The sequence below is a fragment of the Ipomoea triloba genome, chromosome 15, assembly GCF_003576645.1.
Source record: "Ipomoea triloba cultivar NCNSP0323 chromosome 15, ASM357664v1".
In the NCBI taxonomy this organism is placed as follows: domain Eukaryota; kingdom Viridiplantae; phylum Streptophyta; class Magnoliopsida; order Solanales; family Convolvulaceae; genus Ipomoea; species Ipomoea triloba.
The window spans coordinates 3,988,282-4,016,252 of NC_044930.1; the positions used below are offsets into that span (position 1 = coordinate 3,988,282).

Genomic DNA, 27,971 nt, shown 5'->3' on the forward strand with positions numbered 1-27,971 from the left:
GTGAAATTATACGTTATTATATCACCATTGCACTTTCTTGTCGCAATTGATCAAACATGTTAAGTTTCCACACAACGTTAACATCATTTACATATATAAATATATTACACCAAATTTCTCCTTACTATTTTATTTACTTTAATAAAGTCAACTCAACATGAGTTTACAAACTAATCAAAACTCTATTGAAGTTGCATGTTTTGACAACATTCACTTTATTATAAAAAATAATAATAATAATAATAATGACGCTATTAGTCATCCAATTATGAGAAAAGAGAAGGAATCAAAATCATTTCATTTTTTAATCAATTAAAATATATCATGTTAAATCATTAACAAAAAGTAAAAATGATATATAAAGCACCCACATTTTGGGTTCTAGAAGTTCAGGCTCCAAATTCACTTCTTCTGTGCAGGGTCTGAACTCCATTTACTTTTGCTTATTTTTGCTTGATATTAAAGATATTTTGGATTCTAGAAGTGTTTCCTCTTTTGATTTACTTTTGCTTGATATTAAAGATATTTTGTGTCAGTTTAGATATTGCGATATTTCTTTTGTTAAACAATCAGCGAACAGGGTTGTCCATTTATTAGCTTGAAAATCCATTTCTTTGTCTGGTGGTGTGAAATGATCTTCTAACCCTCCGTATTTTATCTATAATGCATTAATCTTTGATATTTTTAATGAAGTCTAGTTTTGTTTTTTTAAATAAAAAATAAGAGAAGAAGAAGAAGTTCCGGGCTCTGTTTCCTGAGCCGACAAACTGTAGTACGGATTTGTTTGGTTTAGGTGAGAGAGAAAAGGACAAACGCATAACATAACCCAATTAAAGTCCCAACAAACCCACCTGCCAATCCCATTTCTTTGGTCAACGCCTTAGTTTATTCTCCACAAGTTTACATCATTCTCCCTAAAATATTCTCAACATTCATCTAAACTTCTTTCATTTACGAAAAAAATGACAACTATTCGTTTTAAATAAAAAAATATCTTAAGATCTTACTCGGTAAATAATTATAAACAAATAAATCAATTTATGGAGATTTTTAAGTGTGGCATTTTAACATTTAAAAGATGATACTTAATTCTTTGTTAAACCTTATGTTTTAAGTACAACTTTCATAGCACAAAGTACAATTGATTAATGCATGTAAAAATGCTTTGCATGGCATTTTAAAGTTTGTTTTAATTAATTTTTATTTAAATTTAAAATCTAAACAATTGAAACATTTTTTTGGACTAAATTTAAATACTTTCTCATATATTATTTTTATTTTTATAACAAAATCATGATACTAGGGGTAACCCTAATCAAGTTGATCATGTTATTAACTTGGTAACCATAATGTTACAAGTATAATTCTAGCGGGAACGATCTATTTTTTATTTTTTATTTTGTTTGAGCCATCAACAATGAGTAATCTAAAAAATCTATAATCTTTAGAGCATATTTGATTGGACGGAAAAAAGTTTTCTAAGGAAAATGGTCTTCCGTTTGGTTCATGAAAAACTTTTTTCACATGAAAATATTTTATTTAGTTTTGAGGAAAATGTTTTCCAAGGAGAGGGGGTTGTATTTTTTTTCTACGGAAGTTGGGAAAAATGTATCACATGATTGGACAATTTTATCCTTATTACTTTTATAATCATTATCATTATGTAAGAACATTTTAATCTTTATACTCATTATTCATTACCCTCTCAATTTCAACCAAACAACAGAATCAATATTTCAACCAAACAATAAAATCAATATTTCTAGTAATTTTTTTTCCGTCAAGGAATAGACGAGATTTGTTTCGTGTCGGGGTGCTGAGTAAAAATGTACCCATTGAATTTAAATTAAGTGTTCAGTATACGGTAAACATTAAAGTAATTGAAAGTTGGGATTGATTAACATGAAAATTCAGGTGAACAACCCCCCTTGCTCATTGTTGATCATACTTCTTCTCTCCAACGTAGACTTTCTTCCTGATCATACATAGTTCTCTCCAAATCTGTAAATGGGGCATTGAGATTCGCGTCACATTTACAGCTTTCGTTTGCTTCACGCAGAAGCTGGACCATTGGACCAGACAAAACATTTTTTCTCTTCTCCATTCTAAACCACCACCGGCTACTTCTCAGAGAGAAAGAGGAAAAAAGGTTTCTTGTCCCGCTGAAGAATCTTTCTTTCTTTCTTTCTTTGGTTTTTCTTCTGATTCCAAAGGGAGAAAAGAAACCAAAATGCCGTTGGAATGGGAAGTGAAGTTAGGGAAGAAATGTAAAGCGCAAGACTCCGCCTTTTTCTCACTCTCTCCTCTCTACTATTAAGCTCCCATGGATTCACCTCACCTTCTGTATTAAAGATCATATGTGCTAGCTGAGCTCACTCATTGCTTGCCCCCTCTGCATTTTCTTGCATTCTTCCAAGGTGCCCTTTCTGAATTTATGTTTCTGGTTCTAGAATTATGCTACTGTGTGATAATGTGAATGTGTTTGTTTGGTAGTCTTTTGTAGGAATTGCACTCAAGGTGTTTGTCATATGGTTTCTGAGCTGAAATTTGGTTGTGTTTTGAATTTTGAATTGTGTGTGTTTGCTGCCAATGGTGAGTTGTACTAACATTTACAGAGGCTGAAATTGTTGTGCTGGGAATCTTGGATTCAATGTGACCCAATTCAGAGTTAGATGTGAACCATTTCAAGATTGTTTGACTTTGTTGCTTTCTTTGAAGTATTATGATCTTAAAAGGATGTTTCCAGAAAGTGTTATAGTCTTGTAGTTTAGCTGGGTGTAGGGGACTTGAACTGAAAACAAGGTCTCTAAATTTAAGAAAATTAATGTTTTGATTACATCTTGATCGAATAATCACTGACAGTACCATTTCTAAGAGTTTCAGCAAAAATTCCGGCTTTGAAATGATTTGGTTTTGCGAATGATAGTACTAACTCTTAGCTGTTCTTTCAATTGTCATTTATGTTGTGATGAGAAGTGTCTGGGCCTAGACAGTGATGTGAGGTAATGACTCTCAACTACTTCTAATGAGAACAGGAAGACTAGCAGCCTCTATGTGTGGCGTTATCTATTTTGTTCATTTGTTTCTCGGTTTCCTTTAATGTATTGTTCATAGTTTCATACATAGCAGTCTCATGTTTCAGTGTTTGTCTTCCACTTTCCAAGAAGTCCTCTAAGTGAATAAAGTGATATGAGAAGAGAATTCAGTGAAATCTTATATTTTCTTTTTCTTTTCTGTGTTTCTTAGGAACATTCTCGTCTTGTTACTTTGAAGTCTGTTACGATGTTGTATTGATTCAGATATTAATTTGTTCTGAGTAGTAAGCATCACTTACTTTTCATTTTGTATATTTATTTTGACTCGGAAGTGTTACCACTGTTTCTAGGTGATAAGAATGACAATGGTCAACAACTCAACGTTAATCTCCTATTGCTAGAAGAGTAAATACAAGGAATGTTGAAAGTGCTGTTCTGAATCGTCCCGAATTTGCTAAAGGATGAAGCTGTATACATCTTTTTCTATCGTTCCGCTCTTTTTATGTGTGCTCCTCTTCCAAGAAGTTGTCTCGGACCTGAAGGCAGACAGACAAGCCCTTCTAGACTTTGCTTCTGCAACACCGCATGGCAGGAGACTGAACTGGAGCATGAAGGCCTCGATCTGTACTTCTTGGGTTGGTGTCACTTGCAGTGCAGATGGAACTCGTGTGGTTCAACTCCGGCTTCCTGGTGTTGGATTTAGCGGTCCTATACCAGAAAACACGATAGGAAGACTGGATGCGCTTACAACCCTCAGCCTGCGATCCAATCTTCTAAGCGGGAGTCTTCCATCAGATGTATTGTCTCTTCCTTCACTGCAAAACATCTATCTCCAGCGTAATAACTTTTCTGGGGATATTCCTTCCACTCTTTCTCCAGAGTTCAACTTCATTGATCTCTCCTTCAATTCCTTCACAGGCAACATTCCGGTCAAAGTTCAAAATTTGACTCACCTTACTGGTTTGAACCTTGAAAATAACTCTCTTACGGGATCTATACCTGATCTCAACCTCCCAAATCTTAAGCAATTGAACTTGAGCAACAACCTTCTTAACGGCTCGATTCCACCATCACTTAAAAGGTTCCCTTCTTCATCATTTGGAGGAAATTCTTTGCTATGTGGGCCACCCTTGAATCGATGCCATTCTATTGCACCTTCACCTTCTCCTTCGCCTTCTCCATCTCCTTCGCCTTTGCCTTCACCTTCACCTTCACCTTTACCATCTCCCTCTCCCACGAATTCCAATTCCAAGCCACCACCTCGTTCACCAGGTCAGCTGCCATTGTCACCAAAGGCTCCCGAAAACCAAAAAGCGAAGTCAAAGTTAAGTAGTGGATCTATCATTGCCATTGCTGCTGGAAGTACTGCAGCAATCATCTTTGGTTTCATTCTCGTGATGGCCCTATGTTGTATGAAGGGGTTTTATACTAAAAAAGGTGCTACTACGGGAAAGAACCTTAATGCAGAAAGAACTGCCCCGAAGGAGGATTTTAGTAGCGGAACACAAGATGCTGAAAAGAATAAACTGATTTTCTTCGACGGCTGTTCTCACAATTTTGATCTTGAAGATTTACTAAGAGCCTCAGCAGAAGTACTTGGAAAAGGGAGTTATGGAACAACGTATAAGGCCATACTGGAGGAGGGTGTCACAGTAGTCGTGAAGCGGCTAAAGGAAGTAGTGGTTGGCAAAAGAGAATTCGAACAACAAATGCAGACCATTGGCACATTAAGTCATCACCCTAACGTTGTTGCTCTCCGTGCTTATTACTACTCCAAGGATGAGAAACTCCTGGTTCATGATTTTGTCGCTCGAGGCAGCTTGTCTGCTCTGATGCATGGTATCAAATCTCTAACTGGAGAAATCTGCCATTTTATGCTGCTAAAACACACTTTCTATTTCCAACAACATTAACATTCATTGCCATGCTTCTATGTTGATGATCACAGGGAACAGGGAATCAAGAATGGCACTCGATTGGAATACAAGGTTGAAGATTGCAGTGGGAGCTGCAAGGGGCGTTGCCCACATACACTCTGTTCCTGGCGCAAGGCTAACTCATGGCAACATAAAATCTTCCAATGTCCTCCTCACTCAAGACCTCAACGGATGCATATCGGATTTTGGCCTCACGCCACTCATGGGCTTCACCACAATCCCACCAAGAAGCGCAGGGTACCGAGCACCTGAGGTGATTGAAACAAGGAAATCCACCCAAAAATCAGACGTTTACAGCCTCGGGGTTCTCCTACTCGAGCTGCTGACAGGAAAAGCGCCAGTGCAGTCAGCAGCGCAGGACGAGGTGGTGGATTTGCCAAAATGGGTTCAGTCCGTTGTTAGAGAGGAATGGACTGCAGAGGTGTTTGATGCAGAACTGATCAACTATCATCAGAGCGTGGAAGACGAGATGGTGCAGTTGCTTCAGGTTGCAATGGCCTGTGTCGGAAAGGTGCCAGAAATGAGGCCTAAGATGGATGAAGTTGTGAGGATGATTGAGGAAATCCGGCAGCCGGATTTCGACAACCGGCCATCATCTGAAGATAACAAGTCCAGGAGCCCAAGCAGCTCTGCTGTATGATGGTCATAGCTTTTTATCATTTCTGATTTTCAGTCCATTTTTATGTCACCTTTTTAGGTTCATCTCAATTTTTTTAAATCCTTTGTCTTTAGCTTCTTCCTTCTTTTTTTTTTTTTTTTTAAACCCCTTTTTTCATGTAATCTTAATATTTATATGAAATGAAAATGGTATGTTTGAACATTGCTTTGAAAATTATCATGCAACAGATCTTTACATTTTAATTTCATTAAATTGAACATATTACATTTATTTTTACTTGATTCGAAAATTGCTATCCACATTCATATTATTTGATGGAGAAAATTAATGTAGGGCAATCCAAATAATTAAAGGACAAAGGATGTAAAGCCAAAAGTAACGTTTGAAGAAGATAAAATAGTGTTTGAATAGTATTGATTGTTCAAGGAGAGTACAATGCATGTTTTAATGAGACATTCAATGTCCTAACAAGACAAATGCAATGTAATTTATACATAAATCTCGGACAATTGCTCTTTCAAGATAGACAATTACAACCTCTGATTAGACCGTGTTACATGGCTCACCTTGCCCAAATGGAGAGAGACACCGGAGGTGATTAGAAGGATTGTCAGGTTAACACAAGACTTCAACTCTTACTCAGAAGCTTTGATAACTTTGGTAAGGGTTGGATGCGATGGGTGAGATGGAGGCTACTAGAAGAAGGTTGGGTTAAATTAAACATAAATGGGACTAAAAAGAGAACATCGAATTGAGCGAGTGCAAAAGGTTTGAATGTTTGATTAAGTACCATTATGGGGGTTGACTTCTTGAGTTTACAATTAACATCGGGGTTACTAACAGCTTCCCCGCGAAACTCTAGGATTTAAGAGAGGAAGTAAGGCTAGTCAAGCAAGAGGTTCGGCCAAGGTGGTGGTGGAATTAAACTCAGAGGCAGTCATCAAGGATAGATTAGTCAGGAGCTCGACACTATAGCGGGTGATTGCAAAAGACTAATTGCGAGCTTTGAGATTGTCAAGATTGTCCATGTGTGGAGGGAATGTAACAAATGTGCTTACAAGCTTGTCAACTTGGGACAAAACGGAGGAGACTAGGGTCCCTGCTACGTAATTCTTTGAGTCATGGCTCCACACTTAAATACATGAATTGAAATTTCTAGTAATTCTATTCTTGCAACCCAAACACTTGAATTTAAATTTTCACTTTATTCCAATATCATTCCTCTCCCATAGAATAATGATTCCTTTTCCCCTTAATTTCCTCCTTGCAACCAAATGCTCCATAATAGCCCCATTGAGTTCCAATTAATCTGACATCAAACTATTTTCAAAATCCCCTATAGAACATGTTTCATTCACAAGATGACAATCTAAAACTTTATTTTAAAATAATCACATAATCAATAAACAAGTTAAATTTATCAAACTTGTCTGAAGCGATGTTTGTCTAGTAAATATGGTACACAAATTCCTGTATAGTAAACTGAAGACTCCTCAAAATTGGGCTATGTATGGCCTCATGTTTTGGCTTTGCATTCTTTGTTGTACATCAATAAGTTACTACCGTTACAGACTAGAATGAATGGTTTGTATAGAGCTATACCTAACTGGTGAGAAGTGAGGACTTACCTGGCTGTGGCTGAGTTTTTGTCAACCAAATCGGCACCGCTAACGTATCTAGCCATGAATGATATTAATCGGAAGGGAGCTCCAATCAAAGGTGCATCCGAGAGAGGAACCTCCTCGGCGGTGGGTTTCTGATCATCAGGAATGATTTCAGATTCTTTAGCCTCATCAGCTTCTGTCTCGTCTAGAGGAATTTGCACTATCTCGCTTGACTCAACCCCGGAAGAAACTAAATCCATACTGTCATCTCTAGCATTTGCCTTGTCAAGACCGTTCATTTTGGCTTTGTCGTTGACGTCTTCTGTGGATTGAATCATGCTTTTGGATACTGGCAGTACCTCGGTGGATATAAGCGCTGGATTGTCAGCACTAGAGATTTCACGACCATTGGCCATTTCAGACATCAGCTCTAACCCATGAGATGAACTATTTGTAATGTAAGTAGTATTGGTATTATAAGTAGATTCAGCATTTTCAGTCATAGGAGATGAAGACAATTCCTTAACAGAATCCCTCCGCTGAAGCTCAATGTATAATTCATTTACCTGGGAAAATAACGAGAAACACTTGTCATTATCTTTATTTAATTAATAATCTAGACTTCGAAACAAAGCAGAAAAACTCTCTAAGAGGATAACAGTTTCACCGCAGCAGATTGATGTGCTTTACCTTCTCAACAAGCTCTGAGTTCTCAGCGATCAGTTTTTGGACCACTGCATGAGTAGCCTCCATCTCAGAATTCACTTCTCCATTTTCAGAAGTATGCTACATGTAGAAGAAAGTATAATATGTAACAAGTAAAATAATTTTTAAAATGCCGAAGGGAAATATTGTAGTAAATTCGACATGATAGGCTTTTTAGGTTCCCACGTTTCCATAGCATAACTAGTGACAAGATTGCAAGCTCTAAAGAAGGAAGAAGCGAAACACATGCAACCTTACTAGTTACTACGGAATACAAATACATCAAAATATCCCTAACATGTCGACAATCTAAGGGCATGCTAGCTACCACCACTCCACGCTCCAAAATAAAAAGGCAGTAAAAAGGAACAGAACAAAATGCCGGCTGCTGGAGAAGGGGCACGCACAGGTTCTCAGTAAAGATAGAGCCCAATGCGTAAGGCTCTAGTGTCGTGCATGCATCATGCAGAGATGAAAATATAAGATGTAAGCAACTTACCATTTTCCTCCCAGTTGATGAACTGGCAGCGCTCTTCTCAAGGGCCTGTACTTGTGACTGCAAAGTATTTACAGTTACTTTCAGCAGCTGATTTTCTAGTGCATTACTGTTCCGCAACTCTTCAAGCTCCTTCACCTGAGTAACCTGACACAGTTTGTTTTTAATTCCATATAAAATAAATAAAATAAATAAAAGCAACTATCATGTTTCGGGCTCAGTTGCTTACATTTAGCAGCAGTAAGCATAATGAACAAAACTTATGATTAATTTAGTTAAGTAAAAAACAAAATTATACCATCTGGCTAAGAGGAAAGCTTAGAACAAAAAGATGTTAGTGTCATAAGGATCATTGAGATGTTATACCCCTGTTTGTAAGAATGCATTACTGGTGTTCAGGCTTGAAATTGTTGTTTCCATCAAGTTCTGTAACATGAGCAAAAACTTTGGTCACAGTTACCTTCTTATACAACTATCATCAAGACATCAAAAGATCCATCCTGGTAACCTACTTGAAGCAGAAACCAAAGGCATCTAGAAAAATTAGTGTTTACCTCCTTCTGGATCCAGGCATCTCTTTCCTCCTCCATCTGTTTTATTTTTTCCTCCAATCTCACCTGATTTCATGAAAAAGATCATATTATCAGGGAGTGAAAGGAAAAAATACATTCTTAAAAATGTAACTACTTCTGCTTTTATTCCCATACTATAGTGGTATTTTACTTTTAGTATCCAACTATCAATTTGGAAGAAAATGGACCCCCCCCCCCCACCCGTTGAAAAGTGGACAAAAAGGATCCTCGTGACAGAACCAAAATGGAAGGGTCATTTTTCTTCAACTTTCTAATAGTTGGAGGACTACTGTTGGACTCAAAATTGGATGGCAATGGCTCCCTAGGATCCAAAAGTGGACAAGAATGATTCTCCCAACTATTGAAATTGGAAAAAATAGTCATTCCATTAACATCTCAACAGAGGACAATTTCTGTCCAGTTTCAAATAGTTGGTGGACCAATCTTGCCTGAACTGATACTTTGGAACTAAAAGTAAACTATCACCATAGTTCTGGACTAGAGCCATAACTAGTTCGAAAATTAAATAGATATTTCATAAAAGTTCAGGAAAAAAAATCCTGGTTATCTAATTATAAAACCGAAGCAAACCACATCTATGTATTCTCATTCAATTACCCTTTTCAGATTCAGGGCTGCTGCTTCATCAACCAACAGACTAATTTTTCCCTGATAACCAGCCTGCGAGGAAGAGCATATATTTAAAATAAAAATAACAAGGCAGAGTCTTTTTTTTTTTTTTTTTTGGTTATTTACTTTTTGGGTGAAAGGTCAAGAAAATATATTAAAGGCACAAAGGAGGTGCAAGTGCAAGTGTGCAACCTATGCAGAGTCATCAGGTAGAGGACTACTTCCCAATCTATTAATAATACAACTAATTAAAAATTCCCACACAAACCTAGGAGCAATGTACATCATAAAAGTTATCTAACACCTAGCTATTCTATACTTGATCTTATAGGGCACTTGCAATTCCAATCTCTACAGTTCTCTTTACTGTTTTGACTTTGACCTTTTTCCGATTCCAGCATTCTCCTTCCTAGCCCCACCCTAGCACATTTGGCCATCTATATTGCTGTTACCCTGACCCACAAACTATGCCCAAAAAATTACTGAAATTTTCAAACTCTTCCCAACCTTTATTTGGGTCCCATCTAGGTGTTAAATTTGGAACAAACAATCAAAGATGGTTTACAGATAGTGGATGATTCAGTTTGGCTGTCCCCACTTCTGAGTTGCTACCCCAAATTGTCCCAAACTGCTCAATACCAGGAATATAACCATCTTCTCCATTAGAGATATCTCCACATCTCATCAAGCATACTGTCTCCTCCTTTGAATCTGATTGTGTAGAAACAAACCTTTCAAGCACATTTCAGATTGACTAGCTTCCTACTAGTGGACAAACTCAAATAACAGTTTAGAGTCTGATCTAGCTTGATGAGCCATGAGAAAGGATGTAGCATATTACCTTTGTAAAACCTTGAAGGCATTCTTAATTTATCAGTGATTGCAGCCAAGTTCCCACTTCCCATTTACTTCATCCTTTCTGATTCTACCGATAGGGATGGGGATGAAGCTGAATAAGGTAATTTATTAATGCTTTTGGGTTATTAACACTACAGTTGGCCTGCCTTTCATTTAAGAGAGCAGTGTCAGGCTGCTCACTAAATCCAGATAAGTTCCAAGGAATTGGGCATAGCCATGGCTCTTTAATTTATCTCAACCAGAAGAATGAAGGGCAGAACAGCAATTCCCACCCATCTTATCTAAAGGAGATCTTCCCCAAACCTGTTCCATCACACCTTGTCTCTTCTGAATCTCTTTATATTTTAACCTCTCATAGCCACTCATGTCTCTTTTTCTGTCCATTCCAGAATCTTAATACTTCTAGTCAACCCCTCCTCTTTGGACTCTGTCACACAGGAATTGCCCTGAACCTGTTCTATAGTGGTGCCTTCCATTTTTTTTTTCATACAACAACTTACTAACCCAGTCAATTTCACCCTTTGTGCCTCCAATTCAATGACCATTACAAAACATGTCCACCTTTTCCGCTGACTGGAAACCATTTTGATTGAGATACTCCAAAGCTGATAAGTGATAACTCAAAAAATTTCATTTGTATCTGGAAGGAATAGCACACTTGACACTTCCCATGATCAATGAAAGTATGATAACCTATTGTTGAAGCTTTTTGGACCCATAAGAAGTAACTAGATGAAGGGATCGGGGTAAAGAGAAAATAAGCACTAGCACCCAAAAATTATTGAAAGTCTATAGAGAACTCTTAATGCATAAATGATTAGTTCTAGAAATAATTGGCCAAATGAAAAGGAAAGGCTAAGTGGATCTAAAATGTGCAAAGTTCTCAAAAAAGAATGCCCAATAATGGTACAAAACAAGGTATCAATTTAATTCTGAAACACTTCAGTATTCTACTGTAATGAAAGAAACATCACCTCTTTTTGAAGCCAGGAGTCCCTTTCATTCTGTAATTGTGAAATTTGAGCCTCGAGAACAGTCTGGAGACCCAAAAAAAAGTATGGAGTTTCAATTACAAGAAAGGAATTATAAACATCTCTATGAAATAAACCATCTCTAACCAAGTAAATTTGCAGATTATGAATGAATAAACAGGCAAAAAAGAAAGTATTTAAACTGCAGAAGCCATTTAGATTGGGATTTTATATTACCATTTGCTGCAACAGAATGTCCTTTTCCTTCTGTAATTGTAAATTTTTCTCTTCAAGACTAGCCTGTAAATCCCAACATTAAGACATAAGTAAATAGATAATATTCTCAACATGTACAATATCTGAACCAACAATTTGTAGTATTTATATTACCCCTTTGTGGATGTGCATGAACTTTTCATTTTCTAGTTGTCTAATTCTCTCTTCAACTTTAGACTGCAAAACGAAGAGGTCACTACATGATTTTAAATAAGTAAAATGATAATAATAGAAAGGAAATTCATCAACGGAAAATACACAAGCAGGTTAATTAGTTGTGTACTACTATAATTATCATTCTTACCTCTTTCTGTAAAGTTTCACTCTTTTCACTAAGCAATTGTTTAATATTCTCTTCTAGAATAGCCTGTGCAGGGACAAAAATCACTAATGTCATCAATTAGAAACACAGAACATAAGTAAACACCAGTATTACGTATTAAATTACGGAGTAATAAAATAATACTCAAAGACAACTGACTAAAAACTCTAAATTTTTAGAATGTAATATAAGAACTCACATCACATATTTACCTCTTTCTGTACATACACATTCTTCTCTTTCTCTAGTTGCTTAATTTTCTCTTCATAAATAGCCTGCAGATACAAAAAGTTACAAATTGCTTCACAAAATTATGGAATATCTAAAAGGGAACTATAGAATCATTATTATATAGATAATAACAAAGAAACAATTAAGAGGAAGAAGGCATTATCTTTACCTCTCTGTCCACCCAGTACTGTTTATCACCTTCAGCTAAAGTTGGCTGTAAAAGCAAGAGCGTAAGAAATTATTAAACAGAAACTAGTGCAATGTCCCATTAACTCATAAAGTAGAAGGAAAAAAAATCCAACTTGAATTGATTCCATGAATTCAAATCCTAAACCTACATGATTGGTAGAGAGATGTCTATTTGGATCCCTGTCTATTCTTGCTGCATCATTATTCTGCATCTCTCCAGTGTCTGTAGTATCCTCTTGTGATTCAGAAACATGGTTCTGATCATGAGGAGCCACTTGTCCAGCACCACTCAAGACATTCTCTGTGGTTCTATTCTGCTTATTCTTCTTTTTCTTATTTTTCCTCTTCTTCTTCTCTTCTTCCATTATAGGACACTATGACTTCAAAATGAGGACTTGGCAAGCTCTACAATAACAAGGACAACCTGCTAAGGACTTAGAGTCATCAAAAAGCTTCAAATGAGCCCCAAAACTTTCTAATTCAACACTTCAATCGTAAGCCATTATGCTAACTGGAAACAAATAGGACAAGTGCAAATTAATCCAAATAGTTTCCCAAATTTCATTATCCTGCAAAATATTATGAATAAACTATAGAAATTATACCTAATTCAAGTCTCGAATCCTCCGTTTTTAAATCAAGCTCTTATTATTTTAAACTAGATCTCTTATACCAAACGCATTGAACAACACCGTTTCTCAATAACACATACCGGGCAGAAAAATCGCATTGCTAAAATTAACCCCAAAAATACCAAGGAAAATGCAAAAATCACATAATTGAAGCTCGAATAATCAAATTCGGCGTAAAAGTACCAAAATCGATTGGATTGATCCGGAATCCGGATAAGTCTGATGCGCCTATAAATCCACAGATAAAGGATCCGGGAAGTGTACGAAGGAGCAAGCTCGTACGACGTCGTGGGGAGGAGATGACGGCTCTTTGTGAAGAAGATTGTAGCTTTGCAGTTCAGAAGGGGGAGATGCTCAGATGCGTTTCGATCGAGTGTAACGGCATTCAATTCAGGGTGGCGCTTTCTTAAATACTTGTCTAATATGAGGATATTTCGGGAATTTCCTTTCTCGGTAAAATGTTTAGATCCTTACCGTCCGATGTCACGCGATCTTATGATTGGATAAATGAAAATAAAAAAATAAAAAAAAACACACACACACACAATAACACATGTTTGAACAATTATAGAGTAACATTATTATTTGAAAAAAGGATAACTCTCTAAATTCTATCTAAAAAGTCAATTAGATCCTTAAATTTTGTAAAAGTGTAACGACACTCTTTAACATGTTATATCAGGACAATGAAGTCCAATAGTCGATAATTGAACTACTATTACATGTCATTTTCAAAAAAAAATTACATGTCATTTTCATTTCGATAATCAATGGCGCTGAACCATCGCTGATCACATTCTACCAGAGAAGGCGATCACTGTTCGCCTTCTCCATGGAAAGGCGACCACCGGTGTGGTCACTTTTCACCAGGGGAGGCGACAAGTTTGTCACCTTCTCTGATAAAATGTGACGGGCGATAGTTTGCCGGACTTTCACCTAAGATTATGTCGGAATGAAAATAACCTAATACTTATGGACTATAAATCTCTATTCTCTTTGCAAGGGGAATATGTCATTTATCAAACAAAAGAATAAGCCTATTACTAATGATGTTATTCTATTTCAGGTTTATTCCGCAAACCAAACGAGTCATTACCGTGTATTCACATATTTTAGGCTCAAGTGCCATTCCGCACCATGAACCAAACACGATTCTTCATGCCGCACCCTCACCTTGAATAAGTGCTGATTCGATGCATTAACCGCAAAATTTTTGTCGCCTAGCCTATTTTACAGGTTTCCCTGTTACCATGCTGACATGGCACCGGGTATTTATCTGATGTGGCATTATTAATTTGAAATTAAATCAATTTGATGGGTTTCTTAGTCAAAATTAACAATTGACTTTCTCCAGTGGTCTCTCTTTCGCCTTCCCCTTCTCCATTCATCGTGAGCAAGCCAAGTGCAGCAATGGCGGTGAAGTTCAACGAAGACTCCAGCAGCAAGCACCGGCAGGCATGGTGAACTCCGGTGAACAAAGCAGGTGGCGGTGGCTCCTCCAGCTGCGATTAGCTTCACGTCTCCTCGTCATAGTGGTTCCCCGTCCGACCGCTTGCGATGGTCTCCTCGTCATAGTGGTTCCCCGTCCGACCGCTTGCGATGAACAGAGCAGCGACTGGCCTCTTCTCTCGTTGACAGCAGCAAGGAACGGGATCCGGCGACCTTCCTTGTACAACGGCGGACTCCGGCGCAGCTAAAACTTCCGACGATGGCAGCACGCAACATCAGCTCCTCTCGGCGACCTCTGTTTCTTCCCGGCGAGCAGAGCAGCGGCAGCGATGGTGCTTCTTCCAGCGCTGTTGGTAAGCGATGGTGACTGGAGTGTAGCAGTGGTCTTTGTAGTACTGCTAGGAGTACTGCTTTGCCTGCCTACACCATCTATCCATCACTCATCACTATCATAGAGAGAGAGAGGGAGAAAAACAAATAATAAAAATTCCAAACAGTGACTAATGAGGGGATAGATATATTAGATACTTAAAGTGGGAAAAGGCAATGGTTTTCTGTTCATAAGAAGAAGCTAAGTATAGCGGCAAAGGTTTTCTGTTCATAAGAAGAAGTATAGCGGCAACTTCGACCGGTTAAGTAGAGTAGTGGGTCGGCGATGGAGACTGTAGGCAGCGGTGGGCAGTCTGGTGGTGTCTTCTCTTCTCGACGATGCTTGGTGAGCGAGGAAGATGATGTTGGTGGTCGACGAATCAGAGAAGCCATGGATTAAATCGGAGAGCTCAACCTTGCTGTGATTAGGGTTTGGTTTCTAATTTTAATTTTGGGTTTATTTGAGCCAGATGATGAAATGGCTGCCACCTTGTAAATTAAAACATGTCAATAAAAAATCACCTCCACATCAGCAAGTTATTACCTATAACTTGGGAGCAACCTGCAAAATAGGCTAGGCGACAAAAATTTTGCGGTTAATGCATCAAATCAACACTTATTCAATGTGAGGGTGCGGCATGAAGAATCGCGTTTAGTTCATGGTGCGGAATGGCACTTGAGCCCATATTTTATGATGTGATACTCCTAATATCCCAATTAAGAGTACCCTAATGATCATTTGAGGCGTTGGACTGAGGCAAAGGCTTAATTGTCCATCATTCCCATGCCTTTGATCATTAGGCTCATAAGCTCATTACAATTTACAACCCTAAATACAATATAACTTATATTACTTAGGTTTCTATAATTGTCACAACATACACAACTTGTATCTTAAGTTTCAAATCCTGAGCATGACTTCGTTTTCTTATATTCAAATGTAAAACACAAATGTCATCCTTTTAATAATACTTTCGCTTCCCTCCATTTTTCTGTATAATTGCTGCCTTCATTCGGTGAATTTTTCAATATTTGGATCTGGGGTTTTGCTCGTTTGATCTGACAATTGAATTCTTTCAATTATTTCCCATAAATAAACGATACGTTATTTTGCAAATTCCTTAGTTCATTTACCTTTTCCTGAAAATCTGAAATTTCAAATGATTTTTTGTTGGATTCGTGAATGGAATTATAATCTCCTCTCGTTTTCCTTGATCTTCTTTCCAGGTTTTATTAAGTGGGTATTGAATTGGTGCTAGTTTTTTAATAGTGGTGTCTGCACAGAGGAAGCCGAGCTTCATGGTAAATGACAATGGGGAATTACATAAGCAGGTTGTGCATGCCCAAGGTTTGTCTAATTATCACATTCAATCATTCATCATATGAAGATTTTCTATTTTTTGGATGACAACGGTAACCCGCAATCACTGCTGAGGGTGTGCACTGTAAAATTCGGTCTTTTGACCTGTCCGGCAAAGAACCAACTAAACTAGATTGTCAAGCTAATCGACTCAAATCAAGAAGGCCAATAGGCTCATCCTAGGAGTCGAACTTGTAATATTGTGGCTACTAAGTGAGTGCAAGGTAAATTTGGCTTTTTGACCTGGCCGGCAAAGAACCAAGTAAAGTAGTTTGTCAACCTGACCGACCCAAATCAAGAAAGCCAATAGGCTCCTCCTAAAAGTTGAACTTGTAACCTCATTTACCCTTTTGACCTGGCCGGCAATGAACCAAGTAAACTAGGTTGTCAAGCTGACCAACTCAAATTAAGAAAGCCAATAGCGAATAGCCAGTTATTAGGAATTCAACTTGTAATCTTATGGTTACCATTTACCAAGTCAATAGTCTGACCAACTTGGCTAGGGTTGGCCCAAGATTATCTACTTTGCTCCTTAGTGCTGCTTATTGTTTCAGTTAGTATGTAATCTTCTTCACTGTCATATCACCTTCCTGGGCCAGTGGTTTTACTATTGGACATGGCCTCTAATCAATGTCTTGATATTCTAGAAATACAAATGATGAAGTTGATAGTTCTAGCATCCTAGGACTTTTCTAGTTTCTTGGCAATCCATCTGTCATTGAAGAGTAAAGACCATTAAATTGGTCGATGAAAAGGGTGATCACTGAAGTTTTATTTGGTATCTGTTTCAATGACCAAGTATTGGAATTGCAGTTTTTGTTCAAGAATCATGGTGATGGTGATGCTGATGAGGATGAATCTTGGCATAATGTTGAATTTTCTAGCGAAAATGTACACCTCATTGCCACAGGAGAAGAGTGGGAGGAGAAGATGGAAGAAGCAAAGAAAGATGACAAAATTGTAAGTCATGTAGCCATATCGCTTCTCTCGCTCTCACTAATCTCTGTCGATTATATAGCAGCATTTCAGAGTTCGTTAGTAGTTTGAATGGAAAATAATGAATGAATAATAAAGTAAGAAGAGATGTTCATTGTTTCTGCATAAAGACCAACTTTGGCATTTTTACTTTATTTTGCGCGTATTGTCTGTAGTATATGTTATGTGTGTATCAGTGTATGTGTATCTTTCATGGTGCCTGAGTTCTCTGCACAACTGTTTGCAGGTCATTGTGAACTTCAGTGCCTCATGGTGTGTTCCTTGTAGAGCAATTGCACCATTATACAGTGAGCTATCTGAGAAACATCTTTCTTGGATGTTTTTGGTGGTCGATGTTGATGTGCTTTCGGTAAGTACACAAAAATTGAATAAAATGTTGAAGTCCAATGAACTGTTAGAGATAGAGTGCTTGATGTACACAAAATAGAATTTGTATTCTACATCTTGTTGTCTTATTTAGTTGAATGCAAGACTAGTATCCATGCATTTTGTTCAAATGTGCACTAATATTCCATGTTTCTCAGAACTGTGTCGCTAATCTGGCAAGGCGGATTATCTTTTGTATAATTTGGATCAGGACTTGAGTTCAACCTGGGACATCAAAGCGACGCCAACCTTCTTCTTCCTTAGGGGTGGACAGCAATTCGAAAAAGTCATAGGGGCCAACAAAGAAGAGCTGCAGAAGAAGGTAGCTGCGGTTGCTGACTCAGAGACACCGAGCCAGCCATAGCTCTTTATGGCGATGCTTTCATGAGTGGCATGGAATGACCTTCTCTTTTTGTTAGTCTGTCTGTGTCTTCGATTGTAAATGCAACTAACGTTTTCCCGGTTAGTGTCTTTGAGATTGAGAAAGCTGAAAGAAGCTGTGAGTTAGGTGACCTTCACAGCTTCACATTGAGCATTGTAATGGAAAAAGGAATGGTTTTCTTTTCCCCAGTAAAAAGATGCATTGGTCTTTACCTTTCCCCTGTAATGTGCTGCATATTATCAAACATTCAAACTGCTCCTTGTTTTGTTTCTTTGCAAAATATAACCACATTGGTTGCCCCCTTCCTAAACCAATTGTAGAATGATTTGGTTCTGCTCTTTTGAGGGATCATTGCAAATTATTAGCCAGCATCTTTGACACTGAATCAGAATTTTGTACCTCTAATCATGCAGAGTATATTGCACTGTTATTCACATCTTCATCTTGCAGAATGAGACTAATCAGCCCGGTTCAGGGCAGCTACTCTTCCAAAAACATAATTGCATACACATGAATTCAAACTCCCGAGTCCCAACCTCATACTAGGCAACTCAATTCAATACCACACACTCAAAGTTCATCATTTGTACAATATGAGAATCAAATCCTTAACCTTATGGTCAAGAGTGCCTATACCAATTACCAATCACCTAACCATTTTAAAATCATTATGAGATCACATGTATGCATCACCATATTCGTAGTCTTAAGTGCGTTAGCCCGTGCATATCCTCGGGTAATGACTGTAGGTTTCCCTCGACCCTCGTCATTCAAAGTGTGTTAGCAGAAAGGACAATTTCTCAAGAAAGAATATTTTAAAGCATTTGATGTTAACCTAAACCATGGAACACTAGCACCTTTAAACAGTCAAAAATCAACAACCAGAACAGATTCAGATTAAGATTATAAAATAAAATAAATCTCACCCTTAAATGATAGCAACAACTATCTTTAAACTAAACAATGCCGAGTTATTGGGACTTTGTTCCATGTTTTTTGAAGGTAAATGCATAAACAGAATTCTAAGTAGTACATTTATATCACCAGCAATGCCCTATACAAACAGCTAATCATTTTACAAGAAGCTTAAGATCAAAATATCAAATGGACGAGCTCTTCATCAGTAATGGCTATATACTTTAGACCTCATTACTGTAGATGCAACTTACAAAAGGGCTTCAAGGAGAAAACATCGAGATATCAAAAAGCAAAATATGAGTAAAAGAATGAGACAGTACATGTTAAGAAGGGAGATAGAGCACTGCCTTACCCCATTACTCACATTGGCAACTGGTGGCGGGGAAAAGCTGTTTCAGGACTCAACGACCCTTTGGATTCATGATCTGAGAGAAGACAGCACTAGGTGTCAACCCATCCGAGTCTTCACTAGCAAGACTCCGACCACCAATACTCATTGTCATCCCGCTGCTTCTTGAATCAGTTGTGCTTACATCAAAGCCTGGGGATGCATTTGGATCCCTCTTTGCTTCATATGTGGCATTGAAGCTGTCCTCAACATCCATTCCACCGAGACCATTGCCACTCCCCTCTGAACTCTCTTGAAGTTGTAGAGCGAATTCAAGGTTCCAAAGTACATCCCCCATTGATGGCCTATCTGTTCCAACATCTGACACACACTTCACTGCTGTCTCAGCAACTTTTTTGAAGCATTCTGGAGCAATCTTGCCCTTCAAATAAGGATCCATAATCTGATCAAGAATTCCCTTCGTATGGCAATGCAAGGCCCATTCTGCTAAGCTCACTTGTTCCTTGGGGAGTGTGGGGATCAAAACTGGACGGGCACACAAAATCTCAAAAAGTACGACTCCAAATGAGTAGACGTCAGATTTATCTGTGAGCTGCTGCCTTCTGAAGTACTCAGGATCCAGGTACCCAAAACTACCTTTGACAACAGTGCTTACATGAGTATGATCCAAAGCGGGACCTGTTTTTGACAAACCAAAATCAGAAACCTTTGCCACCCACTTCTCATCCAAGAGTATGTTAGTTGTTTTAACATCACGGTGGATAATTGTATGCTTGGCACCCGTGTGAAGATAGTGCAAACCACGAGCAGCACCAATGCAAATCTCAAGCCTTTGCTTCCATGGCAACGGGGGCTTTTGGGTCTTGTACAGGTGCTCCCGAAGAGTCCCATGAGCCATGTAGTCATAGACAAGAATCATTTCACAATTCTCTTCACAATACCCTATCAAAGAGACAAGGTGACGGTGGCGAAGTTTAGAAAGCATTTCGATTTCTGTTTGGAATTCATGAACACCTTGTTCAGAGAGCGGGTTTCCACGCTTAATAGCAACTTTCGTACCACTGTCAATTTCTCCCCTGTATACTTTGCCAAAACCTCCTACTCCTAGGACGAGAGCCTCATCAAAATTTTTGGTGGCAGCTTTGATCTCAGCAAAAGAGAAGTGGCGACAGAGGTTAGAAGGAAGAGAGGAGGCATAACTTCCAGTAGTGTGTGTCTTTTCAGAAGCAGATGAATGAGAATCCCCGTATAAAGAAAGAGGAAGCCAACCCGATGGTCTGTCATTTGGACTTGAGTCCGTTTTTTGTCTAGGACGACGAGAGGCAAAATAAATGGCTAATCCAATAAGAAGGACGGCACCAATTCCACCTCCAACTCCTCCAGCAATAGCTGCTGTGCGATTCTTTGACCGACCTGATAGTGAAGATGGATTAAATGGGTCAATCTCTGTTTGTTTTGGAGCTGGGATTGGATTGGGACCTGCAAGATTTCCATCACTAGTGTTTACTTTAAATATTTCCAGGCCATTCAATATTGCATTCAAATATTCGGACCCTGCTTTTGGGTGTAGTGCAAGCCAAAGATCCACCTGTGGAGCCCCAACAGGAAAAAATACCACATAGTCATGATGTGTGGCAACTCCATTTTTACCTGCCCAAGCAATTACATCAGCATCTGGCTCTGTAGTTTGGTTGTTCAGGTAGACATGAAATGCCCTCTGGTTTTGTTTAGTAATAATGTTGGTGACCTCGCAGAAATGGAGCCTGACAAGGTAGAAGAACCCTGAGTCAACAGGAAAGAACCATGTTAAGTTGGAATTCACATTAACACTTGAATTTGGACCCATTGATCTGAGAGTTTTATAGACATCCACAGGGGCAATGGAAGTGGGTGGTATTGTCAAATTGTAATCATCTGCAGTCTCTGTGACCCCATCGCCTCCAAATATATATTTCGAATCTTCATCCCATGACCTAAACATGCCAGTATCACTTGATGGCGATATAACATTGCCACCAATGTTCAACCGGTAAACACCCTCAAGTGCAGTAGTATTGCCAATGTAGAACAGAGAAGAAGATTGACCGACAATAAGAGCACTTCCATCATCAGTATTATAGATATCAGGATGTGCAACAACCTCAATCCCATTCACAAACGCAAAAGAGTTCGAATAGTTCCCAGAAGGCGTGAAAGTCACATTCAACGCTCCAGACGGAACATAGATGGAGAACTCCTTTATCATGTAATCAAAGTTCAGAGCTTCAGTGGTTTGTGCAGCACTGAAGTTCCTCAGAAGGGTATACTGACCAACCCTAACTGAGAAGATCCCATTGTAGGGATTGAGCTTATTGTAAACTGCAGGGTAGAAATAGAGGCGAAGAAACTTCCTACCAGATGATACTGGGAAACTATAGGTGAACTCAGATTGGAAAACCCGGGCATTCGTGCAAGGGACTTGAGGAACAGAGGGCTTCTGGGAATCAGCAGGGGATGTAAATGACTTTCCACTGCTCATTAGGAAGTTAGACCCAATATCTGTACTCCATTCTCTGCCGTATTCATCAGTGCTCCGATTAGGACCTCCACAACTTAACAGAACCTCAATCTGCCCAGACACTTGAACGAGGGCAAGTAACAGACAGCTCAAGATCAAAACAACGAACAGTTTATAGGCAGCCATCAACCACGCAGATTACCGCACCAATTTCTGAAAGAAGACAACAAAAGTTGATCAAGAATTTAAGTTTTAACCCTCCACGTTCTTTGATCGTACAAGCAAAATTCATCAAATTCATCAAAAGCATCAAATACAGTCACCATAAATACATACTCTAAATGGAAAAGATGAACTTTTCTTTTACAATTTACTAAAAAAAACAACTGGAATATATTACAAGGGAAATAAAAGACCAGATTTTGTTTTTAATTTCAAAAATGATCTTTGAACTCAAAAGAAACATGCCCAGAAAGCAGAATGAGCTAACGCTAAGATATTTATGTTCAGAGAAACAGCAAAGCAAAATACCTGGGAGAGGAGCAAGGATAGAAGTAGAGATCAAAATCCCAATGAAAAGGCAAAGTTCAAGGCATGATTGGGCTCATCCCTTAAACTCAATGCCGTATTACAATCAGACAAGAGCTGGAAATGGGAAGACAGAGTCAGATTAGCTTTACAGATAGAGCAGAGGGTTGAAAATGGCAAAGGAAAGAGAGAACGGAACTTCAAAAAAATGTATTATAGTCGCTTTTGTATTAAGTGAATTTAGGCGTCACATAAGATTACAAAATTAGTTGGACCAACAAAAAGCTACTCCTTCAAAACGCGTTTACCTCAATTTTTTATTTTTTATTTTTGCTCCCAATTTTTATTTTTTTTTTAGTTTTAGATGATCTCTCTCATTCATTTAACTTGAATATTAGATGTATTTTATCTCAACTAAAAATATAAATTAATACATCAATTACACATTTATATTTTATAGGAGTATATATTACAACAATCAGTTAAATTGTTCAACTGCTGTATTAAAAAAAATAAAACAAAACAAAGGAGTGTGGTCGTCAATTGACGACCACCCTCAACATGCTCAGTTGGCACTTGCACTCTGTTGGGTATTATTGGTTCGCAATAGGTGCATCAATATTTTCAATGGGGACCTGAGGGTATGGTTGAGTGAAAGGTAAAATGTTTGATCATTGACTTTGAATATGGGACAACTTTAAATCTCCAAGCCCTTTGTTCCACCTAAAAGAGGTGTCTACAATTCAACAAGAGAATTAGCCACTATGTCTGCTCGGTAGAAACTCTGGATATACTCAAAAAAATATTTTCGATGAGTCCCACTAAATAAATAAATAAAAACACAACAATATAATAATTTTTTCTTCTCTCTCAAATCTCCCTCTCTCTTCAATATCAGCCAAAAAAATGTACGACCTCCGAAAAAAAATTTGTTGTTGGCATCCTCTTATATATGTTCATCAAATTTAATACATATCAAAAGATGTGACTAAATGAATAAAATACAATATTCATATTAAAAGATTACGCGTTTGATTATTGGTTAAACTTATACAAAGAAAATTATGTTTCATCCTCTAAAATACCTTATTACGAAGTATTTAACCCTTAACTTATTTTAAAAGTGGATCAAATTTTAATATGTCTAAATCAATCTATAATATAAAATGGGCGTGTTAATGTTTAAAATGCCAACATGTCACATCGACACCTCCCTTGATGTGGTCAATTTTTTTGATGGTTTCCACACCTATAAAAATATTTTGATAATATATATGGTGTAAAATTTAAACCTAAAATATTGTATTTGTTCTAATACTATATATTGGCATATTGCAGTATATGTTTCAAAATTAATCTTATTTTTCTCACACAACTACATCGACACTTTTACGTTTAGTTTTAAATTATCAATTGATCACTTTGTTAATGATCTTGTGGTCTAGTGGCACGAATTGACTCTCTCAAATTGAAGATTATCAAATATTTATCCTCTTTTTTCTTTCCCTATCTAAATTGTTAATGACATGAAATATAGGGATGACCACGGTTTGGTTCGAACCGGACGGATCGAACCGACCGGAACCGGAACTCTAAGGTTCCGGTTCCGGTTCCGATTTGTTATTTTAACAAACCGGAACCGCCGGTTCCTAACCGGACGGTTCCGGTTTGGAACCGTGAATATATATAAAAAAATATATTATATATATTACATATTATATATTATATATCATAGATAATATATATTTTATATATTAGATATTAGATATTTTATATATTATATATTATATATATACACTATAAATATGCATAGCCCCTCTGGAGTCTGCCAGGCTGGTCCCTTGCGATTTGCGAACCTCCCAAAACCAACAAATATATATATATATATATATATATATATATAAAATACTAAATAATAAAATATGAAATAACATAAAAAAATTAAAAAATAATAATAAAATGTCCGGTTAGCAACCGCCGGTTCAGGAACCGGACAAGAACCTTTAAGATAAGGTTCCGGTTCCAGTTCCGGCTATCTTGGAACCGCGAACCGGAACCGAACCGTGGTCTAGTCTAATGAAATATAATAACTTATGTATTGTTGGTGTTGATTTCTGTTTTGTTAAGCGAATCTGCCAATTGTGTCGCCCACAGTGTTGCTCGAGAGGCCGTTTTCGAGTCAAGTTGCAGGCAGTGGTTGGACACTCCTCCTATGTTTCTTGTTGATTATGTTTCGTATGATTTAATGAATTAAGTTTTTTACTTTCAAAAAAAAAAACTTATATATTGTATTTATAATTCTATACCCATTTCTTCTCATGCATTTTGCATTTATTTAGTCCAACTTATTAAGTCACAAGTGATTGGGATGACAGTTGTTGGCATGCAAACGGCAAAGCGCCAATGGCCATCCTGGATGCCATTTGGCAGCCCAAGCATCAAACCTTTAATAAATAAATAAAAGTAGTTATCGTGTATTCATGTAAAAATTATTGTGCATTCCTTTAGAAATTTGCAGGTTCGCATTTGAACGTTATATATATCTCAAATTTTAAATATATTTTTTGAATTTGATTGGATTACTAGTATTGAATTTATGATTATTTAGTATATTAATGTTGAATTTAGTATATGAAAATAATTTAAATATTGAATTTACAATATAAACATAATTAAAATTCTGAATAATGATTATATTGGGCGTAGAAGATTGGGGTTGGCATGAGACATTTTGCAGAAAACACAGATTTTATAATATAGATTGATAGGATGGAAAGCATACACAGATTCTTACCTTGCTTTGATTTCACACTCTCAATCAACGTGCCGTGAAATATGCGTTCAACCACTGGACAACAACCGTTATATGGTCTACCGGGCATGAACCCTAATCTATATACTATATATAAAAACAATTTCTTCCTCCCAAATTTTCCCCCCAAAACTTAGGGGTATTTTGGTAAAATCATTTATTTTATTTATTTATTTATTATTTTATTATTTTATTATTTTATTAATTATCCATCCTATAATATTATTATGGTAATATGATAATGATAATATGATAATATGATAATATGATAATATGGTAATATTGTTAATATTAATGGGTGATTGGTGATATATAATTGATAATTGATAATATGGTATATGATATTATTCTTAATATTAATATATTAATATATAATATATTAATATATACTAATATTAATTAATTAATTGGTGATTATTTAAAAAAGAATAATTAATTGGTGATTGGTGATTAGTGATATGGTAATATTGTTATATATATATATATATATGATATTAATTAATTAATTGGTGATGGGTGATTAGTGATATGATAATCTATATCTATATCTATATATCTATATATATCTATATAATTGACATGTAATTAACTATATTAGAATGAAAAAATTATATAATATTGTAGTAAAATTTTTACATGTCAATCATCTATATTTACATAAAATTAAAATTAATTATACTTTCCTTTTGAAAAATCTTCCATATTATGTTTATCCTCCACTATATAATGATGAGAAATGACTCTTCTCTCACAACGTACCAATATCTGTGCTCTCACTATTAGTTAGAGATCTATAATTTGTAATTCTACGAAGTCGAAGATCGAACTTTAACACGCGTAGAATTGTTATGGTATGCGGTATGATTTAATTTTTAGTTGATTCATTCTGCATGTTGGAGATCCTTATGGTGTAGTCTGCAGTCCATATAGTATTTTGTAGTTCTGTGATTTAGTTTGATTTTAACAGCTCAATATGCTTTAATTTTTGCTGATGAGGTTTCAAGTAGCTAGGCCAATTTTGCCATGGGCGTATCACGTATGTAAAATTACAATTTTCAGAGTGATTGTAGTGAACAATCAAATGTTTTCTATAATATTATATTTTAATCACATTACTTTGATTGGTAATTTCTAATGGAAAAACATTGTATTGTAACTTTGTATTACAAGATTTTGAATGATAATACCTTATTTAACTATCCATCTTTTTAGTTGTACTGTGCAAAATAACTAGCAATCTACGGATGCTCATCTATATATTGTAGAATTTGCAATCTTGATCTTCCCCATTTACGGATGCTCATGTAATTCGGTAAAAATGGTGGTTACTATACTTGAATAAATCCTCAATTATTCATTCCAATTGTTCGTTTTACATTCCATTCTTCATTTTATAAAAAATGGTGCATTGGAAGCTAAACATGGGTCATTGTATCATTGATTGTTGATTCCAATTATTATTAATCTTTATCATTAATTGCACAATACTAATTCACACTTATTAGTTAAAAAATGGTGATTACTATACTTGAATAAATGAAATAATAATATTAAATTTTGTAGCCTCGATTTAAAATCTATTATGTTAATATAATAATAATAATAATAATAATAATAATAATAATAATATAATACTCCATAGTAATAATAATCTAAAATTCATAATATAATTTTCCTAATAATAATAATAATAATAATATAATAATAATAATAATCCATAACTCTTAATATAAGTTTGTAACTAAATTTTCCTATTAAATCTATTTATAAAGGTAATTATAAATATAGAATTGAGAAATTCCTATGATATTTTATTTAATTGATATTATTCCTAATATATTTTATCTAAAAGGCTTCCTTCATTTTTTATAACATTTTTCCATTTGTTAATCCGTTTAATATGCTAATCTATATAGGTAATTAACATATACTATTTACCATCTAAATAACCCGTGGTAATTACCAACTATATTTAACATCTAAATTTATTATGGTCATTAAACATAGAGATTTCATTCTTACGATAATTTTATATATTTTTACTTCAGATAATGTCAATTACCCGTGCATTTCATTTGATTACTTTTGAATAAAATCTTAAAAATTATGACAACTAATGAATTAATATTGTTGTTCGTAATATAAATTTTATCAAATCAGTTAACGAAATTGATAATACACATATTACATCCATAATTAGAAGAGATTAACAAAATTATGATAATTATTTCAATTCACGTATTATTATGCTAATTCACATATTATTACGTCCATACAATTATGTAAATTATTTCAATTCACAGATTATTACACATATAAAATTATGCTAATGGTTACTTTGGAATAAAATCTTAATAATTATGGTCATTGAGAAATTAGTTCAAACATTATACTTTTATTAAACGGTTTTTTATACTTGCCGTAATTTTATCTAATCAATTAAAGAAATTAATGGTACACATATTACGGACATAATTAAAGAAAATTAAACATACACATATATATTACGGATAAAATTAAAAAAAATTAAACATACACATATTACGTCCATAATTAAATGAAATTAAAATATACATTATTTTTTAATAATAATATATACTCCTTAATTACCGTACTTATTCATAATACATGGATGTCATAATTAGCATAATATTAATCTATACTATATATAAAAACATAAGAATAGAAAAGACATATTTTAAATTTTAAACAATAGTAAAGGTAAATTAAAAATAGAATGAAAATATTTCAATAATAATATTCTACATCATTAATTAAAAATAGAACAGAAATTAGGTAAAAATACCAGTGGATCTATTATTCTAATTGACTAATTAACTGAAAATAAAAAAAATCGACTAAAAATGA

The 27,971-nt window shown here is 36.0% G+C and overlaps 4 protein-coding genes across 7 annotated transcripts; 2 read left to right on the forward strand and 2 right to left on the reverse strand.

Annotated features, from left to right (window-relative positions):
- Positions 1 to 1,940: 1,940 nt before the first annotated feature.
- Positions 1,941 to 5,792, forward strand: LOC116007592 (probable inactive receptor kinase At5g58300). The gene is made up of 3 exons (XM_031248307.1): positions 1,941 to 2,417; positions 3,386 to 4,874; positions 4,984 to 5,792. Exons 2-3 carry the CDS (start codon positions 3,497 to 3,499, stop codon positions 5,610 to 5,612), a joined length of 2,007 nt encoding a protein of 668 aa, XP_031104167.1. The 5' UTR covers positions 1,941 to 2,417; positions 3,386 to 3,496; the 3' UTR covers positions 5,613 to 5,792.
- A 1,161-nt stretch (positions 5,793 to 6,953) lies between these two features.
- On the reverse strand, positions 6,954 to 13,477 carry LOC116007266 (myosin heavy chain, cardiac muscle isoform). 4 transcript variants are annotated; one of them, XM_031247901.1, is made up of 14 exons: positions 13,261 to 13,477; positions 12,595 to 12,869; positions 12,426 to 12,470; positions 12,238 to 12,300; positions 12,008 to 12,070; positions 11,818 to 11,880; positions 11,665 to 11,727; positions 11,431 to 11,493; positions 9,587 to 9,649; positions 8,951 to 9,013; positions 8,763 to 8,822; positions 8,400 to 8,534; positions 7,886 to 7,981; positions 6,954 to 7,761 (listed from the first exon to the last, which is right to left on the reverse strand). In XM_031247901.1, exons 2-14 carry the CDS (start codon positions 12,808 to 12,810, stop codon positions 7,216 to 7,218), a joined length of 1,539 nt encoding a protein of 512 aa, XP_031103761.1. In that variant the 5' UTR covers positions 12,811 to 12,869; positions 13,261 to 13,477; the 3' UTR covers positions 6,954 to 7,215. The 4 variants fall into 4 exon arrangements, with proteins under 4 accessions (XP_031103761.1, XP_031103759.1, XP_031103758.1 ...); XM_031247899.1 differs by having other exon boundaries at positions 8,400 to 8,543; positions 12,595 to 12,850; positions 13,261 to 13,475; XM_031247898.1 differs by having other exon boundaries at positions 8,400 to 8,543; positions 13,261 to 13,475.
- A 2,634-nt stretch (positions 13,478 to 16,111) lies between these two features.
- On the forward strand, positions 16,112 to 18,210 carry LOC116007662 (thioredoxin H9-like). The gene is made up of 4 exons (XM_031248397.1): positions 16,112 to 16,243; positions 17,069 to 17,215; positions 17,478 to 17,600; positions 17,829 to 18,210. The coding sequence occupies exons 1-4, from the start codon at positions 16,202 to 16,204 to the stop codon at positions 17,979 to 17,981; spliced, it is 465 nt and encodes a 154-aa protein (XP_031104257.1). The 5' UTR covers positions 16,112 to 16,201; the 3' UTR covers positions 17,982 to 18,210.
- A 680-nt stretch (positions 18,211 to 18,890) lies between these two features.
- LOC116006527 (receptor-like protein kinase FERONIA) lies at positions 18,891 to 22,495 on the reverse strand. The gene is made up of 2 exons (XM_031246940.1): positions 22,295 to 22,495; positions 18,891 to 21,976 (listed from the first exon to the last, which is right to left on the reverse strand). Exon 2 carries the CDS (start codon positions 21,947 to 21,949, stop codon positions 19,319 to 19,321), a length of 2,631 nt encoding a protein of 876 aa, XP_031102800.1. The 5' UTR covers positions 21,950 to 21,976; positions 22,295 to 22,495; the 3' UTR covers positions 18,891 to 19,318.
- Positions 22,496 to 27,971: the final 5,476 nt, after the last annotated feature.

Coding starts and splice junctions, on each gene's coding strand:
- LOC116007592 (XM_031248307.1), top strand. CDS start 3,497: ATGAAGCTGTATACATCTTTTTCTATCGTTCCGCTCTTTTTATGTGTG. Junction 4,875..4,983: donor CTTGTCTGCTCTGATGCATG/GTATCAAATCTC, acceptor TGATGATCACAG/GGAACAGGGAATCAAGAATG.
- LOC116007266 (XM_031247899.1), bottom strand. CDS start 12,810: ATGGAAGAAGAGAAGAAGAAGAGGAAAAATAAGAAAAAGAAGAATAAG. Junction 9,014..9,586: donor CAGCCCTGAATCTGAAAAGG/GTAATTGAATGA, acceptor TCATGAAATCAG/GTGAGATTGGAGGAAAAAAT. Junction 7,982..8,399: donor CATCAACTGGGAGGAAAATG/GTAAGTTGCTTA, acceptor TTCTACATGTAG/CATACTTCTGAAAATGGAGA.
- LOC116007662 (XM_031248397.1), top strand. CDS start 16,202: ATGACAATGGGGAATTACATAAGCAGGTTGTGCATGCCCAAG. Junction 16,244..17,068: donor GCAGGTTGTGCATGCCCAAG/GTTTGTCTAATT, acceptor TTGGAATTGCAG/TTTTTGTTCAAGAATCATGG. Junction 17,216..17,477: donor CAAAGAAAGATGACAAAATT/GTAAGTCATGTA, acceptor AACTGTTTGCAG/GTCATTGTGAACTTCAGTGC.
- LOC116006527 (XM_031246940.1), bottom strand. CDS start 21,949: ATGGCTGCCTATAAACTGTTCGTTGTTTTGATCTTGAGCTGTCTGTTA.